The following is a 24,679-nucleotide window of genomic DNA, read 5'->3' as shown; positions in this document are numbered from 1 at the left end:
GGTCAGGTTCTCCATCCAGAGGTCAAGTCCCTCAACCTTCATGCTTGGCTTCTGAATGGTTGAGGTATAAGGATTGGGACCTCCCTGAAGACGTGATGGAGGTGTTGCTTTCGGCCGGAAGGCCTGCAACAAAGTCCCTGTACAGTTGCCGTTGGAGAAAGTTCTGCGACTGGTGCAGTGTTAAAAATGTGGATCCTTTTTCATGTGCCATTCCTGTGTTTCTCTCTTTTTTGCTTTCATTAGCCCACAAGGGCCTGCAAGTGGGTACCATTAAAGGTTACCTGGCGCCGCCGTCTATATTTAAGCGCTCGTATGAGGAGTGTTCTTATTTTAAAATTCCTTTCCCTTTCTCAGTTTCTGAAAGGGCTCGCTAATGTGTTCCCACTGTCACCTTTCCAGGTGCCCGGTTGGGATTTGAACCTAGTTCTAAAATTCCTAATGGGAACTCTGAACTTTTACATTCTTGTCCTTTTAGACTGTTGACCTTAAAAACTGTATTTTTAGTTGCGGTCACTTCCACTCGCAGAGTGAGTGAGTTGCAGGCACTTTCCGTTAAGCCACCCTTCACGGTGTTCCATGAGGACAGGGTTGTCCTTAGGGTTCGTCCTTCTTTTCTTCCGAAAGTTGTGTCGGAATTTCATTTAAGCCAGAAGGTTATTCTTCCGGCGTTCTACCCTCCTCCGCATCCTGCTAAGGAAGAGGAGAGGCTCCATAGGTTGGATCCTAGGAGAGCTTTAAGTTTCTACATCTCACGCATGTCCCGGGTCAGAGTGGACGATCAGCTCTTTATAGGTTACGCTGGAAGGCGTTTGGGACAAGCTTTTACTAAACAGACTATGACTTGATGGATTATCTTGACAATTTCTGAATGTTACCGCTTGGCTGGTAAGGGCCCTCCGGTAGGCTTACGGGCCCATTCTACCAAGGGTTTGGCTGCCTCTACTGCTCTGCAGAGGGGTGTTCCCATTCGTAACATTTGTGAAGCAGCCACATGGGCCTCTGTCCATACTTTTGTAAAACATTATTCTCTGGCTTCTATCCATGGGCAGGATTTGGCCTTTGGCAAGGCAGTCCTTTATTCTGCAATTTAATTGGGCATTCTAAATGTCTAAATTCTTTTCCCACCTCCATACGTTGGTACTGCTTTGGGAGTCTGTTATAGAAGTTGGATAATTCGGAGGAACCAATCCCTTAGAAGAACAAGTTACTTTCTTACCTGGTAATGTTCTTTCGATGGGATGTTCCGATGACGTATTCTACATCATACCCTCCCAACCTGCCGCGCTACAGAATTTCTTATGGGATTGCAGCTTACGTTTCCGCAAGTCTTTCTGTGGTCATACTGGCAGAGGATTGGTGCCACACGTTCTGGGAAAAAACTACAACTGAGGCTACGGGCGTCGTGCGTCCTACTTATAACATCCGGTGACGTCGGCTCTACGGAGGCCCTCGAGGACAGCGTATCGACGTCATCGACACAGACGCCGAAAATTTGCTGAAGCAGCACAGCTGTGGTCATTACCAGACATAGATGTGGAATACGTTGTCTAATACGTTCACCAGCCCTGAAATATAGATCAGGAATAATGCGTTTTCGTTTTAATTTATGGGTAACTTTGGAAGTAAGGGCAAAACGTAGATTGGCAAGCCCAGAACAAAATGTTTGCAGATTCTGTCATGTATGTTAGAGGTTAAACATTAGTTCATCTATTAACAGAATGTGCTCCACTTACCTCCAAAAGACAAATAGCCTTTGCAAGACATTGTTAATATCTCGGAAACATCACACAGGTCGAATGCTGGTCGGTCCTGTTGGGGTCAAATAACATAGCAATCCAGTTAGCAGCTGTTAATTTTCTCACAGTCTCAAATTAGATATTTAACAGAAGGGAGCATTTAATTAAATGTTGTATGTGAATTTTCTTCTATTTCTTCCTTTGTTTTATTCATGTCATAATTAATGTAAATAATGCAAATAAGTTTTTATTTATTGTGACATGTTTGATGTTTGATGTAATTCAACCAAATCAATAATAAAAAAAAAAAATATATATGTTGTCGGAACATCCCATCAAAAGAATGTTACCAGGTAAGAAAGTAACTTGTTCTTCACAAGTGTAACAGTTTGTGACTCTACAGTGATTTTTCTTCAACAAACTCTCTAACTTTGTGCAAGACTTTTACTATCTAAGAAGTGCCTCAGCTCCATTGACTTTGGTCCAATTGACTTTGGCTGTCCTGGCTCACTGCAGACTCATCTATTGTATTGACTTTGATTCTTACTGTCCCTCATAGGTGATGCATTGGTTTTAAACTAATATTGTTGGGAAAGGTTTTTATCTAGACTTCATTGGAAGATTTAAAGGGCTCACATGTTCTGAGAACCTAGTTTAACCTTTTCCCTTCCTCTAACATTTCCTTTCAACAAAACCTCAGAATCCAAAAGTGTACAAGTGATTTCTGATGCTTTTTAATCTGCTTAGAATCACATGCTGTGCATATAGTCTGACACCTAGTGGTAATCGCAGAGTATTGCATCTTTCTTTCGAAGATCGAAAGGGGACTTCGACATGGATGTGACTGTAACACTATGCTTAATGTGATGTGTAGTGTACCCAAAATCTCTCGCGTGTCGCAGTCCCGCAGCTTGTTTTTTCCGCCCAACTAATTGGTTGCCTTATGCGGAGCTTGCAAAAGTTGATGTTGCTCGTTTGTTTCTTCTTTGTCCCATGACTGATGGTCGTCTAGTCTTCAACTTCTTCTCTTTGATGACTGCTTCGTGGACTTCTACGCCGAAGACATCTACTGCTGTTCGGTGACTGCTGCTTGATCGACGTCTGCCAATCGCGTGTCCTCGGCCTTCTGGTCAGGCCCTTACAATAGGGAGAATGTGGGGCCCTGGCTTGATTCTTTTTGAGAGTGCATTTCCTTTTCCCTACTCTTCCCCTCTGGTCTGGCTGGCAATTACCTCTGCTATTGAGAGGACTCCATTTAAATTGTGTCCGTCATGCAACAGAAAATACCCCTGGAAAGGCACCCATCGCAAATGCAATAGGTGCTTACCTCGTGACCACGAAGAGCGTTCCTATAAACCCTCCAAACTCTTTCATCCCAAGATGTTAAACGATAGGCGGACTAAGTGGTGGGAGGCCTATGCAGTGCAGGCTATTCGTTGTTCCCCCCTCGGTGCGGTCACCTCTGATGACGATGACTCCTGCGCTAGCCATGGCTCTGATCTTGAAGCCATAGACCTCTCGGCGGAACCCTCCAGTTCCCAGATGTCCGTTTCCGGCACCAACAGACCACCGGTTCTCTTATGGGGAGTCCCCCCGGCGACCGGGGCACACACGTACCATCCAAGGAAAAACAAACAGGCCCACTGAAAACTTCGACGTTGCCTGCCGAACCTTGCAGTCTGGCTCCTTCCCCACAACCGTCTTCTCGGCATGCGACTGCGCTACCCTCTCATAAGGGCATTTCCATTAAAAAAAGCACATGGCTACTGACACGTCATTCAAAGGTGCTCTTGCAGCTAAGGCTTCGGCGGAGTCGGCAACCGCGACAACGCCCTCAGGTGCGTCGAAACAGTATTAAGCCGCCAATAATATACAAGAGTCTTGCGGCTATTGTTTCGGCAGCGGAGCAACCCTTTAACACCCCCTCCTTTTGTGTATTCAGAACCAGAGGAATCACATGAGGACAATCCTTTTGGCCAGGACACAACTGACCAGTGCCCAGACTGGGAACAAGGTCAGCCAGTAGATCAAGGGCCTTGGCTCTCACCCACATACCCCAGACCCAGACGTTATTTGTCTGGACCTGCCTTCTTCCTCTCAACAGAGTCTGTCATCGCCTATGGTGACAAGATGGTAGTTAATGCCATCCTAAGGAGAGCCGCAGATGACTTTCAAATTGCTACACAAGAGACTGTCCAGGACTCTGACTTTGTTGAGGACATTATTAAAGAAAAGCCTCCCACTACTCCATAAAGAAACGCATTGCTCCTTCCTTATTGTCTCCTTCCCTCACTAGGGCTGTCAGTCCTCGGGTTGAGAAACTGTTTCGCCCCTCTCTATCTGACCCGTTGTATATTGGAGGTCACGCCACACCGGACTCTGGTTGTTAAAACCACCAGGAAAAGGGCAGGGGTGGCACTCTCTACGGCAGAGGCTGCCCCGGATAAGTACTGCAAAAAACTCTATGCCCTTTGCAAACGTATTCCGCATCTGTAGTCTATTCAACCAGAATTGCGAATAATACAACCGTTCTTGCTAGTTACAGCTAGGGGCCTGCTCCAAGAAGGTCCCTGAACCCACGCGATCACACCTTCTGGCGGTCATCTCTGAGGGTAGGCAGGTGACGCATAATATTCTCAAAAACACACTAGTCACTGCTGAAACTACGGGATGCACTTTGGCACAGGGGACTCTCCTCAACAGACACGCCTGGCAGAACATTTTCGGCTTCAAGCCGGAGACTCGGGCCTTTCTGATAAATAAACCCGTTGAAGAGTCAAACTTATTTGGTAAGGCTGTGGATGATGCCTTGGAAACGTCGAAAAAAGAACATGAGACGCTGAAATCGATCAATCAGATTACAGCCAAGCCTTTCCATTAGCGGGGAGGTTCAGACTCGTACCTTTCCGGGGTGAGTCCTTCTCCCATCGTCCCCACCGACAATATGGTACTGGAGGTACCCCATGGACCTCCGGACAAGGTTCATCTGGCAACAGTCAATATCAGCAAATAGGACAGCGCAGAGGCAGAAACACCCCAAGAGGCTCCCCTGCCTCTGCATCAAAATGACTCACCAGTCCGGCTCCCCTCCCATGCTTCCCCGGTCGAGGGACGGTTGCCATTCTTTTTAGCATGGTTGGGGATCACATCAGACCAGTGGATGCTCAAGACCGTCCCCCACGGTTATTGCATAGAGTTCCACCGGCCACCTCGATACCATCCGCCAAAGAACAGACTCCTATCTCCAGCACACCTGCAGATCCTGCTGAAAGAGGTGCAGATCCTTCAGGAAAAGGGCGCCATAGAAGTCGTCCACATTCACCAGGGAAACAAGGGTATTTATTCAGTGTACTTTCTTTTACCCAAAAAGGATCACACCATGCGCCCTGTGTTAAACTTGCGCCCAGCGAACAAGTATGTCAAACTACAAAAGTTCAGAATGACAACATTGCAGGAAGTAATCACACTGTTGGTACAGGAGGATTACATGGCAACAATGCATATGAAAGATGCATACTTTCATATTTCAGTGTTGCTAGTGCACAAAGTAAGTTTCATGATAGAGGACACACACTATCAGTTCAAGGTTCTTCCCTTCGGCATCGCTTCGGCTCCACGGGTGTTCACGAAGGGACTGGTGGTAGTAGCTGCTCACCTGCGCAGGCAGTCCATCCCAGTCCCCAGAGGTAGGCCAGCGAACAATGGGACGATCTAGTGGTTGTCTCGGCAGCCCTCATTCAGTCTCTGCAGCGGTGGTCAAGGGAAAACCTCTTGCAAGGGAAGACCTTTACCACCCTCACAGTAGAAGCCACTCCCACCACAGACGCATCTCTGACAGGTTGGGGGGGCCCACCTCCATCAGACGGCGCACAGCGTGTGGTCCCCAGCGGTAGCAACCAACCACATAAACCTGTTGGAACTGATAGCAGTGTTCAAGACCCTGAAGGCATTCCAGACACACCTCCAGGGGAAGACAGTTCTAGTCCTCACGGACAGTACTACGGCCATGTATTACCTAAACAAATAGGGAGGCACTCACTCTCCAGGGATATCCAGACTATCACAGAACATATGAAAATGGGCTCTCAAACACAAGATGTTCCTCCTGTCACAACATGTTCCAGGGGAACTCAATCTTCTGGCGGACGTACTAAGCAGAGACTTCCCACTACCCGTAGAGTACGAGTGGCGATTACACAAAGATATTGTTCTCAACATCTCTGCAGACTGGGGCTTTCCAGAGATTGACTTGCTTGCAACTCTGGGGAACGCACAATGCCCAGGTTACGCCTCGCCTCCAGGTACTCTCAGAACCGATCCAAGGGGAACGGTCCCTGGGTAACATGGTCATGGAAATTTGTCTATGCTTTCCCACCCAAACCCCAACCCCCCCGCGCCTCCCCCCCAACTCCGCTGCTCAACAGGATAGTGCACAAGATGCACCAGGAACTAGTCAGGATGATTCTGGTGGCCCTGCCAACCTTGGTTCTCACATCCAATGGCAATGTCATTCTCCCCTCCCGGGAAGCTGCCATGCCCTTACAACATGCTGTCACAAGACAAAGCCCTCAAACTCTCAACTTGGCAGACTGGCTCCTGAGGTCAGTGTTTGGGCACCTCCCACTACCTCAAAGATGTATGGACATACTTAAGGAAGCATGAAACCCTAACACCAGACGTTGCTACTCCAGCAAGGGGAAGCGCTTTGTCATTTGGTTTAATGGCAAGAACATCAATCCGGTGTGCAGTGAACAATTCGAAAACATTATGTCGAAAGTCATAATGTCGGAAAAAAAAGTCGGGATTTTTTTTTTTTACCGTTTTCTTTTTGTATTTACATGTTTTTTTGAGTTCCGTAAGTAAAAAAAAGGAGTAAAACAAAAAAAAATTTACAAAAAAGGGGGGTTGGCGAGGGAACCCCCCCATTTAGAACAAAAAACAAACCAAAATAGACATTCGAAAAAAGACATTTCTACTTTTCTTTTCGACATTATGACTTTCGACATAAAGTAATTCAAAATGATCACTATAAACCCATTAATCCTATGGAATGCACACAGACACATATGGTCCTGTATCTAACTCACCTCTCATATTCAGGCCTGGTTTTCAATTCCCTGAAAGCCCACTTAGCTGTGCTTTCAGCATCCACCACATCCCAGAAAAATGTTTTGTGGTGAGAAATTCCAGTAATTAAAGCATTTATGGATGGGGTAAAAAGACTTCATCCTATTTCCAACCCAGCTCTCGGGTCGGACCTGAATGTTGTACTTACCAGACTAATGGGGCCTCCCTTTGAACCAGTGCACAAGGCTTGCCTTAAAGCACTCACCTACAAGACAGCTGTTGGGCAAGATTTGGTGCAGTAGCCCTTGGGTGCACTACAACAAGGTTGGCCTCCTGGCAATAGGAACCCAACCTTTGGTATAAGTCTGTACTACACAGGTTGTAGTGTGGTTGAGCAGCCAGGCTTATCTCAAGTGGGGTCAATGTGAGCAGTAGGGTGGTTACAGAGAGATTCACAGTGACAAGTATTCAAATAAACACTTAGTCTCAAGGAATACACACTTCTAGTTTCTCTAAATCAGCAAGTACCCATTTGGGATGGCACACACACTTCCTACACCCTCAAGTGACTTAAATAACTAGGACACTGTGGACATTAATATCTCACTGGTACATTTTGAGCAATACTAAGATGAGTGTCAAAGAAAAGGGGTTATTAGAATAAAACAAGAGATCACACAATTAGACTCGGGAGGATAGCTCAGGGGCAACGTGCTCGCCTTGAAAGCAAGACGACACGGAGCACCACAGGTTCGATCCCTGGGTCTGCGTTATAAATAACCTATCATATCAGATCAATTATCCTGTAAGTACTTTTGAAACCCCCAATGCAAAGTAAGTTAACCCCTTCCTGGAAGGACAGGTAAAGCACAATGGCAGAGGAGAAGTGTCATTCAGGGACCCAGGACAGCCAATGTTAAGTTAGCAAAAGTCTAGGTTAGCCGAAGCACTTCTTGCAGGTAAGTAAAAGTCTTGCACAATGTTTTTGAAGTCTTTGTAGGAAAAGTAGAATCAATGTAGGGCCACAAGCTGGGAGGCTTGTGAGGGGCAAAGATGCAAGCAACTCTGCAAGAGCAGCCAAGATAAGTCTTGGCTGAGATCAAGTGAGGCTACACAACAAGAGATAAGTTCTCTTAGACTGTAAAGTACCTTTGGTTAGAAGAAATGGTTCCAGCTGGCTTCTGTTCCTGTGCAGCTCTGCAGATCCTGTTGTTCCTGGGCCCCAGTCGTGGGGAGAAGAAGGAGGACTTCTGGGGACTCCTGCTCTGCAATGGGACGGTCAGCGGCAGCAATGGTCAAACTTCAATTCAGTGGCACTTTGCGGTTTCAGCTCCTCGTGTCTCCAGCAAATAGCACCACTGCGGTTCTCGGATACCACTTCAGAGTTTCTTTGCATCTGGGGTCCAGCACCCTGTTGAGGTGGCTCAAACTTGGTCAGTCATGCTTCCTGGGAATCCGGAGGATCTTCCTGGAGCCTGGATCTGACTTAAAAGCGATGCACTCAGTTTGGTGTTCCTCTCCCTGGTACTTCGGTTCCAGCAGCAGCGGAAGTACAGCCAGCTTCGAGAGGATGTCCACACGAGTTCAGTTTGGAGTTGATTGGTCCCACCAACACAAAGTTAGAAGTCGTCCTTTCAGGGCTTCTCTAGTCGAGGTGAATTCGGAGCATAAGCACAGCAGCAGGGCTTCACCAGGCAAACTAACGGTCCAGGAGTTGCAGCAGCCGTCTCTTCCAAGTTCTTCTTCAGATTCCTTCGTCCAGTGGTCGACTCTGCCTTCCAAGCCAAAACGCCTCGCCTTTTATGCTGGTTTCTCCCGTTCATTCCAGCCTAGCTGTCAACCAACCGCAGGGTGGCTGTCCTTGCCGGACAGCCAGCAAGCCAGTCACCAAGGGGATTAAGCACAGGGAGTTTGTCACCTCCCTCACTTCCCACCCCTGCCAGGCATACTGGAGCCAGAGACGGGCTTCACTCATGAATCCCACCAAAGACAAAACAAACAAAGGGACCAAACCTGGTTTGGTGCACAGAGTAAATCTCAATAAGGACTGTTCAACAAGAAATGGCAAAAAAAGACTAGCGCCATTTTGACAAAAATGGCACCCATGGGTGCTGTACTGCAGCTGCAAACGCAGCCCGCGGTAAAAAAACACAACAGTAGTTAAATGTAAACCACTGCCACCAGCCATTAATTGTAGAAAGGGCAACATAAAATTGTTACATGAGAAACTAGACAAAGAGGATACTAAGTAACCCCTCCACACCCTATTGTAAGATAGTGTTTGCTGGGTCTAGAAAGTTACAAATGTAAGTAAAGTCAATTTCACTTCACTGCTCTTGGAAACAGTATTTATCCAAGAGTAAGGTATTTAAACCTTTGGGAAATCTGAAAGACTTCCCTGTGCCATTGCACTCAAGGTGCTGTGTGCCACAATGTAAAAAGATAATGCCTATGGAGTTTGTCAGACTCCAGAACCAAAAGAAACAGAGGTCAAATCACAGAAAAATACATGAGAGAGTGGGCAAAATTTCCCACTCTCTCCAGGTAAAAAATGAAAAGTCCTAAAGTCCAGCAAAAGTGCTGGGGGTCTCTAAGGTAGAAGGGAATTAGCACATTTCTGAGAATTCTCCCTAACAACCTCCTTCTTGGTGGCAAACTCATCCATAAGGAGAGTTGGTGAACTGCAAGCCCTTTTAGTTCAAAACCCATTTGTCACAATTCACAAGGATAAGGGGGTCCTGCACACTCACCCATGACTTGCGCCTACATTTATTTCAAAGTTCCATGTGAACCAATCCATAGAACTACCCACCTTTTTCCAGAACCCCACTAACTTGGCAGAAAGAAGCCTCCACACACTAGATGTGAGGAGAGTGGTGATCTATTATCTGGAAAAGTCAAAACCACTTAGAAAGACAAACATTGTTTTCGTTTCAGTGGCAGCTGGTAGAGAATTGGACCCCATCTCTAAATACTGTTTGTCCCTCATGGACGGTAGCTTGTTGAATACTGTTATTGCTGGGAAAGGCTTATCTAGATTTCATTTGCAGATTTAGTTGTCCTCAGATATACTGAGAAACTGTCTAACCTTCTTTCCTTCCCTAACCTTTCTTTTCTGCAGCCTCAGAATCTGCAAAGTATACTAGTGAGAGATATAAATGCTGTTACTGTCCTTGTAATTGAAGTCCCCTTGGGGTGTAGGAATTGTGTAAGAAGCATATCCAATCTTCATAATATGAACGTTTTTTGTGAACAAATCACGGACCATACTAGAAGTACAAATTGACCCTAGCTTTAAAGTCAAGTAGTACCCAAAATGTTCTATAGCGGGAGTCACTGTCCCTACTTGTTTAAAGAATGTATTGAACCTGCATCTTTATAATTCAGCACCCCGTGGCTTAATCAAAGATAAACTATTCATCAATGGTTGATGTAATGTGGCTGGTGATGAACTCTTCACCAATAAATAGATTAGTCCATATAACGAATGACTCTTGAATCAAGATAGTAAGGTTCATCAATTGCTGCTGTCATAATAACTGACTAAACATTTTTTTTTTAAAAGTAGTTCTCTTTAAAGGGCTTGAAATTGAGATTCGATGAGCAGTAGCTAAAACCAGCTCCTGGGTGTCAGGAATCAGCCTGTAGGCAGGAGCTACTGCAGGGGAACCAGGAGTTACCAGAGATGTTCCTTTAACTTTGTTCATTATTTATGAACCATTGTGTTTAAATGTGTATAGATGTGTTCCAATTCTTCTTTATTAACATTCTCAAATACTCCAGGTTAATGTCACATTTACATGTTTGGAAGGCACCAGTTGGCCCTACGAGCCAAAAGTGGATCTTGGTAGCTGTTGGTTTCAAGATTACCAGGCTCTACTTTGCTAGAAGTGGGAGCTAAATAGCTCTTAGCTCGCCCAATTTCAAACACTGCTTTAATAGTAGTAATAATGATGGGTTGTTCACTCAGTGACTCACAATATTCAATGGAATCATGAAATAGCATTTACATCCCATGCAAATTGTAAACCACCATATGATGGATGATCAAATTCATATGCAGTGACAAAATAAATATATACATTTGTGGTACAATAATTGAGACAACACAATTTAAAATCCCATGCCACATTCATACCCTTGGGTATTGGCGCAGAGGTTTCTTGAGTCCAAAATTATTCTCTTTGGGTTAACAGATTACCACTCCTTCGTGACAATTGTACCGCTTCAAAAATCACAGGTTTCTATTGTGCCACTGTGTGCTGGTGTTCTGCAAAATGGTTAGCAACTGGAGATTTCAGATTCTTTGATGCAATATAGTATTCTTTTTCAGTCCATCTGACTTTGAACATCTGTGCAGTCATACACACATAGAAAATCCTCCAAGGGCATTAAATCCGGTAATAGATGGTCCTTTGATATTGTTACAATGCTAGGAATTTAGGCAGGGATAAATACCTTTTGATGGCTAATGGGGCAATTTTTATGTGAAAAAGTTGTAACATGTACCAAGTTAAAAAAAACTGTTAAGGTGTTTTTTGTTGTACCAACGCTAAGCATTCAACTTTAGATACTTTATTCAATTTCTAATAATTGGATTTCTTTTCAGAAACAATTTTTTCATAGACCCTAGTGTGTGTTTTTTCCAGATCCTCATCAAAAGCAGTGGGAAACTAATTCTCTTGGACAAACTCCTGACAAGGTTACATGAGAGGGGGAACAGAGTCTTAATCTTCTCACAGATGGTACGCATGTTGGATATCCTTGCAGACTACCTGTCTATCAGACGCTACCCTTTTCAGGTATGAGTGTTCTCATTAAATTCTATAGTTACATGCATTTTAAGATATGTTAGGCAATGTAATTGTAAGGTTGAAAGTACCCACTGACCCTCAGTGGATTTGCTGTGCTTGTTTTGTCTTCTTTGCGACCTGCCTTTCTCTTCTTTGTCTATGTGGAGGCCCTAATATAAGGGCCCATATGTGTTAAGGTGTGTCCTTTGTCATCTCATGAGGGGTATGCCATATACTCTTGTCTATTGGCACTGTGATGAATCCTGTCGAGTCATCGCTAATCCCCAGCCTAATGTCTGCTCCCATGTGGCCAGGGGAAGGCAGCCACTACCGGATGCTGACCCTGGGGGTGGCATTCTGAGGGTGGATCACATGGGAGAAGATGGCTGTCAGTTGTCGTGATTGCTCCAACAAGAGAGACACAGTATTCTTTTCCTTTCTGTGAAGAAAACCTTCTGATTTCAGAGTTCCTAATGGCATTTTGTCATTATTCAGAACCCTTTAATTGTAAGAACTTAAAACCTACTTTTTTAAACATGTCAAACAGAACATTATTCATTCATCTCATATACATAAGGCCTCTAAAAAAACACATTTGACATCTGGTGGTTATGGTGATTGTTATGTAGACAAGTGTTCAACTATGTAACTTGAAACAGTGCGACAATCCTTTGGACTCCAATTCCCAGAAAGCTTTGAGTACTGGGACAAAGAAGAGGAGTGGGGAGTTAATATGGAGTAACAGTAATACCAAGTACAACATGCAGTCTAGTTGTCAATCACTCAATCAGCTGCACAGGACATTTAAACTCAAAAATCACCCACAGGTGAAAGAAGGAGAAGTCGAAGCAAGCTGCAGAGATCATGGAGCAGGAAGCAGACTGAGAGGCAGAATTACGGAGACAAGCCGTGCTGGAAAGCAGAGATGCTTGTAGGCAGCCGCCTGAAGGTGTAAGTTGGTGGAGGAGAGGAACTCTTGTAAACTCGTAGCGGGAAACTTGGAGGGGCCGCTAGACAAGAATTCTTTACTCCAGGACTGGAGAGGCCACGGTCCTGCGAAGTGGCAACGGTTCCCTCTGCAAAGCAGTAGAAAGCTGATGCGGAAACCGAGGGAGACCTGGCCTTACAGGAAAAGCCTACTGAAGGATAAAAAAAATAACTCTGCCGCAGTTGCACATTGAACTAGTGATTCGACCGAGAGGAGATGGGGGCCCGGGATGCCCTCCACAAGTTATAGTGACATGCAGCATGCCAATCTCCTTAATCGAACTTCACCTGGAACTTTGATCTCCCAACATACCATCCTGTAACTATTGGCCTAATCCTCAGCCTTCCTCCAGCCCTATCTGGACTCCCCTCCATTTCTTAGAGTTTGTCCTTTATTAACTGACCCTGATCCTTCCTGCATAGTTCCTATGAGAAACGCTTTGCACTATCTTGATACCCTAACCACAAATTCCTTGTCTTTAACTTCTATTCCCGTTTCTGGTTAAACCTTATTTACACTGTGTGGCTTGTATTCCTATGCAATTGTCCCGTTCTATGTCTTGATATTGCATTATGTATGCTCTGTCTGCTCTCACTCATAAGGCCTTCTTACCTGCTGTTTTGCACCGCGTGAATCTGAAATCTTACTGTGTTTTAACCTGCACATTGACTGTTTATGTTGTATTCTAGTGCTTTGTTCAAAAGTTGAATCTAGATGTGCTTTTTAAACCTGCGCATTTACTGTTTCTGCTGAACTGTTAGTCTGGGTACCTAAAATTCTGCTTCTGCGTGCATCGCTTGGTTAAAACACCTCCTCCATCTGTGCCTGCCTGGCTGCTAGGGCACCTGGTGAGCTTATTTGTGCACTGTGCAGCTCCTCTGTCTATCTCCCTTGTATTCAGTCCTTTTCTCCTAAGTATTAATCTATTTGGGCTTGACTTATTAGTTTCATAATTATTCCTGTTGGATTTAATTCCTTTTGTGTATACTTTACTCTCGATTTCCCATTAGAGTTGGAGCCTTCCATCTTACATATTCTATCTCTCTCCCTCTATCTCCCCTATTTATTCTGACTGCTACTCCCTCACCTATCCTACCTCTCTCATGAAGTGTGGAAGGAAAAATCTTAAGAGTTCTCCTGGCCTGCAACCCAGGTCAATGATGCTTCCAGACAGACAATTACTAACATCCTCTTCTCTGTCCCCGCCTGGACATTTGGACCCCTCACCTGATCTCCACTCTCTCCCCTACTCACCCATTAATGGTGACAATAGATGGGAAGCACTCTTGGCACACTTGCCATCCTCTAGATGCATCATTAATCACAGTGGCACTACCATGGGCCAAGGTTCTCAACCTACTCTTCTCCTCCTTGACTGCCCCCTGCCCTCTCTCATTAACTTCCTCTCTTCTCCTGCTATCCCTCCTTCCCTCTAACCTCTACACCATCACTGACTGGAGTACCATGCCCCTATACCCCCCTCGCTAAACGTTCAAAGGTGGTAATTGGCTTCACTCTGAATGCTTGTTCTGCTGTCGAACACTCCTCTGACATCTGTCTCCTTCTTGAGGACTTTGACCTTGTTGTCCTCCCCCTTACCGAGACGTGGCTCAATGCCAGCTCTGTCACTGCTCATGACACTCTCCTTCCTGAGAGCTGCAAAATCCTCTCCAAACCCAGACCCAACAGGCCCAGAGGTGGAATGGCCCTGATTTTCCCGGAGTGTATCCCTGCTTCTATCATACCTACTCAATCCTATTCCTCTTTTGAATGCCTCGTCTGTAAGCTTTGGGTCTTGCCTACTCTCTCTCTCACCCTCGCTACCATCTACAGGCCCCCTCACCCCATTTCTCTCTACCTCTCTGAATGGGCCAACCTTGTCGTCTCCCTCTCGACCTCTTCTTCCAAACTCCTCCTCCGTGACTTAAATATCCACCTTGAGTCCTCTGTGCCTCCCTCTCTCTCACTATTCCTTCCAGCCCAATCCACTCTGACACTGCCATCTCTGGTGACATCCTTATCTCTAACCCAGTCTCCACCCCACTCTCTTGGTCTGATCACTGCCTGCTCCCGCTTGGGGCCCCTTGGGCCTCTATCGGAGCCATCCTGAGCACTGCCAGCCTCCTTCGCCGTCATTTGACTGATGAAGCGAGTGTCATTCATGGCTTTTGCTTCCACTTTCATCCCCCATACCCCCTGCTTTTGACTCTCCTTCTGACTCTGTCCTTGCTAACTTGCACCCCTCCATCTCTACCACCCTCAACATCCTTGCCCCTGCCATGAGGATCTGCCCAAATCCTGCCTCCAGGAGTAATGGCTGGTATGACTCCGATCTAGCATCTCTGAAACGTAAGTGCAGAGTTGCAGAATGGAAGTGGCAGAACTTGGATTTACCCTCTGACAAACCGGCCTGCCGCCAGCCCCAAAGGCAATACAGTTTCTCTATCCGCTCCAAGAAGAGGGCCCGCATCTCTGGAGCCACTAACAACACGGGTGAACTTTTCAAAATCTTAAAGGAACTAGTCAATCCAACTGCAGTCTTTACCTCTCTTCTTGGTTCCCAGGTTCTCTGCACCGCACTGGCCTCCCATTTCTCATTTAAAACTCAGGACATCCTGTCCTCACTATTCTATATGCCATCTCCACCACTGCCCCTCCACCCATGGCTTCCCTCCTTCCAACCACTGCTCCCCCGACCCCACGGTCCTCTCTGCTGCCCTAGCACCGGATTAGGTCTCTAAAGTTGTCTGCTCTATGAAGGTCTCCTCCAAACAGGTGCTCCCCTGCACTTTCAGGACTATTAAGGCATCTCCTCTCTCGCCCGGCTCTTGCCGACTTCTGTAAGAACTCCTTCGACACTGGCTCTTTCCCTCTATCCCTCAAGCACTCCCTTGTGCACCCTCTCTTAAAACAGCCGTGCGCTGACCCCTCCTACCCGGCTAACTATCGCCCCTCCACTACCCCATTATGATATGGCATTTATATCGCGCCTATACACAAGTGTTTCAAGGCGCCACGAGGCAAGAGAGGGGGAAGCAGATGGAGGACAAAGACAATGATCTTACTAGGCCTAATGATGTTGAGCTTGCGCAAGTGCAGGGGATAGGGGATGGGAAAGGTGCCAGGGGTGGGGGAGGATGGGCAAGTGCCGGACATGGGATCAAAACATCACGTAGTGCGGCCAGCAGGTGGCAAGTGTGAGGTTTAAGTGCAGACAGTAGGTGTCCAATACGTGCAGGAAAGGGGACTGTAGGGTTGCAGATACCGATCCAAGTGGAGGGGTTGCCAGGAGGCAGAGTGGGTGTGCAACGGACGGCAGGGACCTGGGCCTGAACTCAGAGGGTAGCCAGGTGACTGTGCCGTATCAGACAGCAGATCAGCAGGGGAGAGGAAGAGAGAAGGCATAAGCAAAGAGGAAGGTCTTGAAGTGCTTCCGGAACCGGAGAAGGTTCTGCTCAAGTTTCAGAGAGGCAGGAAGGCTGTTCTAGATGGAGGCACCAGCCGAAGAAAGAGATCTACCTCCAACTTGTTGCTTGGCGAAGCGACTGTCCCTGAGGGAGGTGGAGGTGGAGGAGCGAAGAGCTTGAGTAGGAACATATTTCCGAAGAGAGAGTTGGAGGTATTGCAGTCCCAGGCCCCAGAAGGCTTTGTGGACCTTGCAGAGGGTCTTGAACTTGATCCTTGCAGCCACTGGGAGCCAATGGAGTGATGCAATCCCTGGGCTTGAGGCCAAGGACAGGTCTTGCAGTACTGTTCTGGATGAGTTGTAGCGGGTGGAGGGTAGAGGCAGGCAGATTTAGAAAGAGGCTGTTGGTGTAGTCCAGCCTAGAGAGAACCAGAGCTCTGGAGACAATGAGCTTCTGGGGGAAGGTGAGGAAAGGAAGAATACCTTTGAGGAGGGGCAGTTGGTAGTTTGACTTCTAAGAGATGTCAGAAATATGAGGAGACAAGGAGAGTGTGGAGTCAAAGATGACCCTGAGGTTCTTAGCCTCGCAGGTGGGAGCAGGAAGAGGGCCAAGAGAAGTCGCCCAGAGAGTGACAGGAAAGGAAGGTGCAGATATGCCGATTAATAGGATCTGTGTCTTACTGTCATTTAGGTAGAGGTCATTAGCAGCACACCACTCCTGGATTGCAGACAGACAATCCGAGATGAGAGAGGGTGAACAGGCGGCAGAGGGGAGCCTGAAAATTAGCTCGGTGTCATCCGCATAGCACTGAAAGTTTGAGCAGAGAGCAGCTATGCGGTGGGCGATAGGTGCCAGGTATTTGTTGAACAGCAGGGAGGAAGGCCCCTGGGGAACACCACAGGAGAGAGTGATATACGAGAGGAAGGACCCAAAGTGGACGTGGGAAGGTCAGCCCAAGAGGAAAGAGGTCCGCCAGGGCCTGATCAGTGATACCCAGGTTATCACAGAGCCGGTTGAGCAGGATGGCATGGTTGACTGCTGTTAGGGAGAATTCTCAAAAATGTGCTAATTCCCTCCAATTTAGAGACCCGCCAGCAACTTTGCTGGATTTCGAGGACTTGATTTTTTTAACCTTGAGAGAGTGAGACCCTTTTTTTTCCCACATTCCCATGTATTTTTGTGTGAAGTTTTACCTCCATTTCTTTTTCGTTATGGAGTCTGACCAACTCCATAGGCATCATCCTTTACAATTGTGTCACAAAGCACCTTCAAGTGCAGTGCAACAGGGAAGTCTTCCAGATTTCCCAAGGTTTAAATACCTTCTCTGGGATCAACTACTGTTTCCCAGAGCAGTAAAGTGAAATTGACTTTACTTAGCATTGTACTTGCTAGACACAGCACACCCTATCTTACAATACAGTGCTGGAGGGGTTACTTAGTATCCCCTGTGTCTAAATGCTCATGTAACATTTTTTATGTTACCCTTTCCTCAGTTGACTGGCTGGTGGCAGTGGTTTTGTTTTGAACTACCTTGGGTTGCATTTACCAGCTCCGGTAAAGTAACCGTCGGAGCCATCTTTTTCCAAATGGCGTACAGCCACCTTTGCCAAAATGGTGCCCGGTCTTTTTTTCACCAAGTCTTTGTAGAAAGGTCCTTCTAGAGAGTTTCCCTGTGTGCCAAACCAGGTTTGGTCTCTTTGTTCATTCCGCCTTTAGCAGGGTTTATGAGAGAAACCTGCCTCTGGCTCCAGAGTGTCTGGGGGTAGGCAAGAAGTAAGGGAGGTGCCTGAAACTCCCGGTGCTTAGTCTCAAAGGAGACCCAAACAGAGTCCCAAAAGGAGACACCACTACTCTGTGGTGATTGGCTGGCTGATTGTGCGGCACGGACAGCCACCATGCTGGGTGAGTGACAGCTAGGCTGGAATTAATAGGAGACAACTGAATAAAAGGCAAGTCTTTTGGCTTTGAAGGCAGAGTCAACCACTGGACGAAGGAACCGAAGAAGAGCTTGAAGAGGATGCCTGCTGCAACTCCTGGACCATTGGTTTGCCCAGTGAAGCCCTGCTGCAGTGACTACTTGCCAAGTTCGCATCGACAGAGAAGCCCCTGCAAGGATGACTTCTCCCTTTGAGTTGGTGGGACCAATCAACTCCAAAGTAAGCCACCTGGGCACCCATCTCGGAGCTGGTTGAATTTCCGCAGAGTTGCTGCAGGAAACCGTATAGCCAGGGAGAGGGACGCCAGATTGTGTGTTACTTTTAACCTGGCCTAAAGCTTTTGGAAGATCCTCCGGACTCCCACGAAGCAGGACGGACCAAGCCTGGGCCCCCTCAGCAGAGTGCAGGACTCCAGAAGCAAGGACAGTCCACTTTGACAGACAGGAACCGCGCTTATTGCTATTTGCTGTACCGCAAGGAGCTGGAATACGAAACAGCCACTGAAAGTTAAGTTTGCCGTTGCCCGTTTTGGCAGTGCCAGTGCAGTGCAGGAGTCCCCCAACGCCACTCCTCTTGTCCCCATGACTGAGGCCCAAGAACAGTGAGATCTGCAGAGCTGCACAGGAACAGAAGTCATCAGCTGCATCTTTTCTTCTTTACCCAAGGTACTGTAAAACAAGTTTAAGAGAACTTACCTCTTACTGTGGAAGTGCTTGTAACTTCCACAACTCGCAAGTCTAATCAGCTTGTGGCCCTAAATTTGATTCTTCTTTTTATCAAAGACTCCCAAGAACTTGTGCAATGACTTTTCCATGTACTTACCTGAAGTGCTGCATCCTATACAAATACATTTGCCCATTGATTTTGGCTTAGCCTATTTGAATTGAATGACTCTTCTAAGTGCTATCTGAAAGTATTTGCCCTGCTTAAGAGTATTTGTATTTCTTGTGCTCTAATAACCTTTGCCTTTTACCAACTTTTAAAGTGTATTCTGAATGCCAACAGTAAGGTATTAATGTCCCCAGCACCCATGTTACTGAAGTCACCTGTGGGTGTAGGTTGTGTCTGTGGGCCATCCCAAAAGGGCCTGGTCTGATTCAGAAACTCAAGTGTACAGTATTGAAGTTTCTGATGCTTGTTAGTCTGCTTAGGATCACATGCTGTGCATATGGTCTGACTTCCAGTGGTAACTGCGGAGTATTGCATCTCCCCTTTCGGGGACCGAAAGGGGACATCAGCATAGGCGTGTCTGTAACACTATCCTTATTGTGACGTGTGTAGTACCCAAAATCCCTCAAGCGCCGAGGTCCCTCAGATTGTTTTTTTCCGCCCAGATAACTGGTTGCCCTACAGCGGAGCTCTTACTAGAGACATTGTTTATCTTTGCCGAATTTTTCGGTTTATGCCCCGTCAAGTCACTTCGCCAAATAAGAACATCTTCGACGAAGACTACGGAGGAATCGTCTCAGCGCCTAAGATCCGGCGGCCGGATTTCCACGTGGTCGGGCCCTTTGGGCGACCTATACAGTAGGGAGAGTGGGTTTGGGGTGGCCATATTGTCATTATGTCTTTCCTCCTTTGCACTTCTTTCCCTTTCGGTCTGGTCATCCTTCCCTTTTGCTATGGAAAGGACTCCTTTTAGATTCTGCCCTAAGTGTAGGGTCAGATATCCTTGGAAGGACGAGCACAGGATGTGTAACGCCTGTCTCCCCCTAGAGCACGACGAAAAGCGGTGTTCGGCGTGCAAGCTCCTTAAACCTAAAACTCTTAAGGATCGCCGTGTAAAGCGGTGGGCCGTGTATGGCATGTCGCGCGTGGAGCCTCCCTCCCCTACCGCAATACCAGCCGAAAGTGATGGGGGTACTTCGGACGACCTAACGTCCAATGCAGATGTTATAGACCTTGAGGTGGACACTTCTAGGTCTGCCACACCCGTCCCCCGACCCTTCCAGGCTCGACTCTGGTCTTGCTACAGGGACTACACCCGGCGACAAGGGCGTACATAAACATCGCACTAAACACACAACCCCTATGCCATCTTCGACGCCTTTGTCGAAAAAGATGAAAGCGCCAACAGGTCAGTCAAAAATTTCAATGGTTCCCTCGGATCATGTAGATCCAAAGCCTTCCCCGCATCCGCGCATGGCGACTGGGCAAGGGAAAATTAACAAGGGCGCTACTCCCCAATCAATCTACATGCGCCGAAGTTTTGGATTCCGAAACTTTGATGATTTCCAAGGCCTCAATAGGCCCGAAAGTTACGACTAGACCTCTACCCGGCACTCCGACCACATGGAGTCAAGATCAGGACTCTGATATTTTGTGCATCGATTCTCCTCCTTCCTCCCTGGCTCACCATGCCTCCCCTGTGGATGACCAAATGGCTTTCAACACCATGTTGAAAAAAGCAGCAGAATTCTTCAAAAGTGCCACTCAAGAGGCTTTGCCTGAGCAGGATTTTGTGGAGGACATTATTAAGGAAAAACCTCCGGCAAGTCAATCCATTCCCCTCCTTAACTCTGTTAAGAGGCGGATAGCTCCACCTTTTTTTTTTTTTAAACGTTTTTATTGATTTATAAACACAACCAAACAATACAAACCAAACAAGCAGTGCTTATTTCAACAGTTTCATTATGCTTCCTTAACTGCTAGCCACTGCTTCCCTTATCCCACCCACCTTTACAAGCCTATTACATTACACATTCTGTACCCGCATCCTGTGGTACGGTCTCCCTATCTACAGGTTCTGCTGGGCCACTTATTGACCCAAACAGCTCAGCTATCAATGAATTCCAGGCCATCAGGGTCTCGATCTCCTCCTCTCTCCCTGTGCTGCTCACTTCTTGCCATACCATGGTTTCCGCTTCCGGCCATTTTTGTAAGTCTCTCCACCACGCCTCCGCTTTTGGCATGTGGCATGTCTTCCAACCCATGGCAATTCTCCTTTTTTCAAGCACATAAGCCAGATCCTTCAGTTTACTCACATGCTTGAGTTTCTGTGATCTTGGAAACCCCCCCAACAGACAAGCCCACACTGTGTCCACTACAATCTTGACCCCCCTTTTTCTCCATTTTCCCTTTCACTTCCCTCCAGAAGCGTTCTATGACCGGGCAGGACCAGAACATATGCACCATGCCCGCGTTCTCTTCATCACACTTGGGGCATGTTTGCCTTCCTGCGTGCTCAAACCTCGATATCCTCCGAGGTGTCATATATGCCCTATGCGTTATATACAGTTGGATCTGTTTCAGTCTCGCTTTTCTAGATACCTTCTGATGATACCCCTGCACCCGCTCCCACATCCCATCCTCTATCGGGGCTCCAACTTCCGTTTCCCAATCTAGTCTCAACTGCGTGACCTCCTTCCCCACTTTAAACATCAGCATTTCATATATTCTGGAGATCTCATGGCCCCCTTCAGCTATGGCGTATATCATATCTATGGTGGCATCTGATTCCTCCTCTAGCAGAGTTTCTGGCTATATTCTTTTAATTCCTTGTAACATTCTATAATATGTAATATACTGGCCCTCATGCAACCTAGTTTCTTCCCGCAGCCCCTCAAAAGTAACACTAGATCCCTCCCGCCAAATGTCACCCATTGTTGCCACCCCAACCGGTTCCCAGTGGTGCCTAAGTGTCATCCGTAGCTGCACATCTGCCCCTGTTAATACAACCAATGGTACCTGCGGGAGCATGGGGACGGGTTCTCCATCATCTGACATGCCCTACGCCACATCTTCCACCCTAGTAGCATCATTTTAGGGTGCCCCATCATTTCCGCCCTGGGTAACCAAATCATCTCTTTCAGATTAAATGGTGCACAATCGTGCCCAAACAGCCTAAATTCCGAGGTCTCCTCATCAGAGAGCCATTTGGCAACATATTGTAACTGGCTCGCCACGTAATACACCTCATAATTGGGCAATTTTATCCCTCCTTTGTCATGGAAGTTCTTTAGCTTCCATAATGCCACTCTATTTTGCATGCCATGCCACAAAAAATCCCTACACATGCTATTCAGTTTGGTGATGAATTTCCTAGGGATCAGGTACGGTATATTCCCAAAGTAGTGTAGAAGCCTTGGCAGAACCACCATCTTGACATTGCTCCCCGCCCCATCATCGCTAAAGGTAGCTTCGCCCAGAACTGCATGCACTTCTCAATTTTTCCCATGGCTACTTATGTATTGCACCTATGCTCCTCTTCCACTGTGTGGTATATATTTATCCCCAGGTACCGAAATGTGCTGACCGCCCATGGTACTTGCAGTACAGGCAATCGCTCCGATGGGATCCCTATGTACCTCCCCAATGGGAACATGCTGGATTTCTGGGGGTTCACCGCTATACCGGACAACCCAACGTATCTCTCCATGACCTCCAGAATGTACTGGAGATTTTCTTCTGGGTATCGCAAGTACAGTAGCATGTCATCCCCTTATAGGGAGATCTGATGTTGCTCCCCTTTCACCTCAATGCCTATGATGTCATATTGCTGTCTCAAATATATTGCCAGAGGTTCCAGAGCCAGTATGTAGAGCATTGGAGACCACGGACATCCCTGCCTGGTTCCCCTGCTAATCTGCCACTTTCCCGATATCACAGATCCTTTCTTGACCCTAGCCAGTGGTTTGCTACACAATATTTTTGCCCACCTTACATATCCAGGCCCTAACCCGTAGTGCTCCAGGGCCGCAAGCAGCCATGGCCATTTAACTGAGTCAAAGGCATTAATTGCGTCCAAGGACACAATTGCCATTTCATCATCACTTTCGCTGCCGCTCTCAATAATTCTTTGAAGTAGTCTATGGTTATTGGTAATATTTCTATTTGGGACATAGCCTGTTTGATCCGGGTGTATTAGTTTGCAAATAACCTTCTTTAGTCTATTTGCTAAGACAGCAGTCAATAGCTTGCAGTCTTGATTTAGCATCGACAAGGGTTTATAGGAACTGCAGCTGTGCCCAAGCTTGATAGGTTTAGGGAGCGGTATTATGACGGCCTCTCTTAGTGACTCCGGTAAGCTTCCTGTCTCAAATGCTTCGTTTAACATTCCTAACAGTGGGGGAAGGACCTCCTCCATGTATACTTTATAAAACTCACTTGGGAGTCCGTCTGTCCCCGGGGTTTTGCTAGTAGGCAACTGCCTCACCACCTCCCCCAATTCTTCTAAGGTAATAGGGGCATCTAGTTCTTGTCTCTCTTCCTCGCTTATCTTGGGCAGCCCCATGTCCTCCAGCATTTCTCCCATCTCAGCGCGACTACTCTCGCCATCGTCCCCATATAATACCATATAATAGTCCACAAATGCTTGATTAACTTCCTCCTGGGTGTCTACTACGCTACCATCTTCTCTCTCTATAGTCCTGATTGTAACTCTGGGGGTCCCGCTCTTATATAACCACGCCAGAAGTCTCCCTGGTTTATCACCTCCCGCATGCTGTCTCCCTACATATTTTTTATAGTTGAGGTTACACAATCTATCCCAATATTCTGCACATTTTTGTTGTAACTTGAGTGTCAATTCTACCTTCTCTGCTGTATCATCTTCACCCCTCGAGGCCTCTTCTAATTTCTCCTCCGTCTCCTGTAGTTCGGCTAAAACCCCACCTTGTAGACCCTTTGATTTCGCTATGGCTACTCCTCTCATCACCACTTTAAAAGCCTCCCATAGTGTTCCCGCCGAGTCTACACTCCCGGTATTTATCTCAAAATAATTTACTATCTCCTCCCTCAAGTCCTCCCTAAAGAAGGGGTCTCTCAATGCTTCCGCTCGTAGGCGCCATGTCGGGATCCTCGCTCTCAGGGGGCAGTATTGCCATTCGAGAATCAGGGGTGAGTGGTCCGAAAGGACTCTAGCCTTGTACTCTGTGTAATCTCCGCTAACATTTCAGGTGAAGTAAAGACATAATCCAATCTCGTGGATAACTGCTGTGGAGCAGAGTAGTGTGAGTATTGCCTTTCCTGGGGGTGTCTCACTCTCCATGCATCCTCCAAACCAAAGTCATTCAGCAATGTCTGTAACGCCTTGGCAGCAGGGGCCGGTCTGTCTATCTTTCCATCCGATCTATCTACCCTCGGGTTCAGTACGCAGTTGAAGTCCCCTCCCCAGATCACTGCACTTCCTACACATGCGCTCATATTAGTACATAATGTTCTAATGTACGCTGCTGTGTTCTGGTTCGGGGCATACGTATTGACTATACTTATTTCCCTATTTTCCACCAGTCCCCTCAGTATAACCATCCTCCCGTCTGTCTAAGCTATCACCTGTAATCGCTGAAAGGGGACATGTGGCGCCACCCAAATAAGCACTCCCCTCGCATAAGCAGAGTATGATGAGCACACCAGCACTCACTTCCATTTCCCAGCAATCATGTCCATTCTCTCTCGTGTTAGGTGGGTTTCCTGCAGCAATGCAATATCTATTTTATGCCTGCGCAGGTACAACATAACCTTATTCCTCTTCAATATAACTGTTAAGCCCCCGCACGTTCCATGTAACTATTTTAAGGTCCCCATGGCCTATACAAGTTCCATTCCTCCTCCCACAGGTGCAGTCTAACTCTAAGTTCCAATCCAATCTATATAGGCTTGTATCCCATTTTAAACTCCCATTAACCAAAAACACCCCAAACTCCTCATTTCCCCCCCCACCTCCCGTCCCATCCCCAATATCTCTCCCACCTCCCTCCCGCCTCCCTCCCCTTCCCCAACTGCACCCCCCGCCCCCAAACTGTTGCCCAGC

At 46.9% G+C, this 24,679-nt stretch overlaps 1 protein-coding gene across 4 annotated transcripts in view; it reads left to right on the top strand.

Moving 5' to 3' along the window:
- Positions 1-24,679, top strand: part of CHD2 (chromodomain helicase DNA binding protein 2) — a 1,289,637-nt gene that overhangs the window by 607,110 nt on the left and 657,848 nt on the right. For all 4 annotated transcript variants that reach the window (XM_069625070.1, XM_069625072.1, XM_069625071.1 and 1 more), the window contains one exon: positions 11,453-11,605. In XM_069625070.1, coding sequence (XP_069481171.1) covers positions 11,453-11,605 — 153 coding nt within the window. The remainder of the gene's footprint in view (positions 1-11,452; positions 11,606-24,679) is intronic.

The sequence above is a fragment of the Ambystoma mexicanum genome, chromosome 11 (genome assembly GCF_040938575.1).
Source record: "Ambystoma mexicanum isolate Mex_15411 chromosome 11, UKY_AmexF1_1, whole genome shotgun sequence".
Lineage (NCBI taxonomy): Eukaryota > Metazoa > Chordata > Amphibia > Caudata > Ambystomatidae > Ambystoma > Ambystoma mexicanum.
This window is presented reverse-complemented; position numbering and strand designations above follow the sequence as displayed.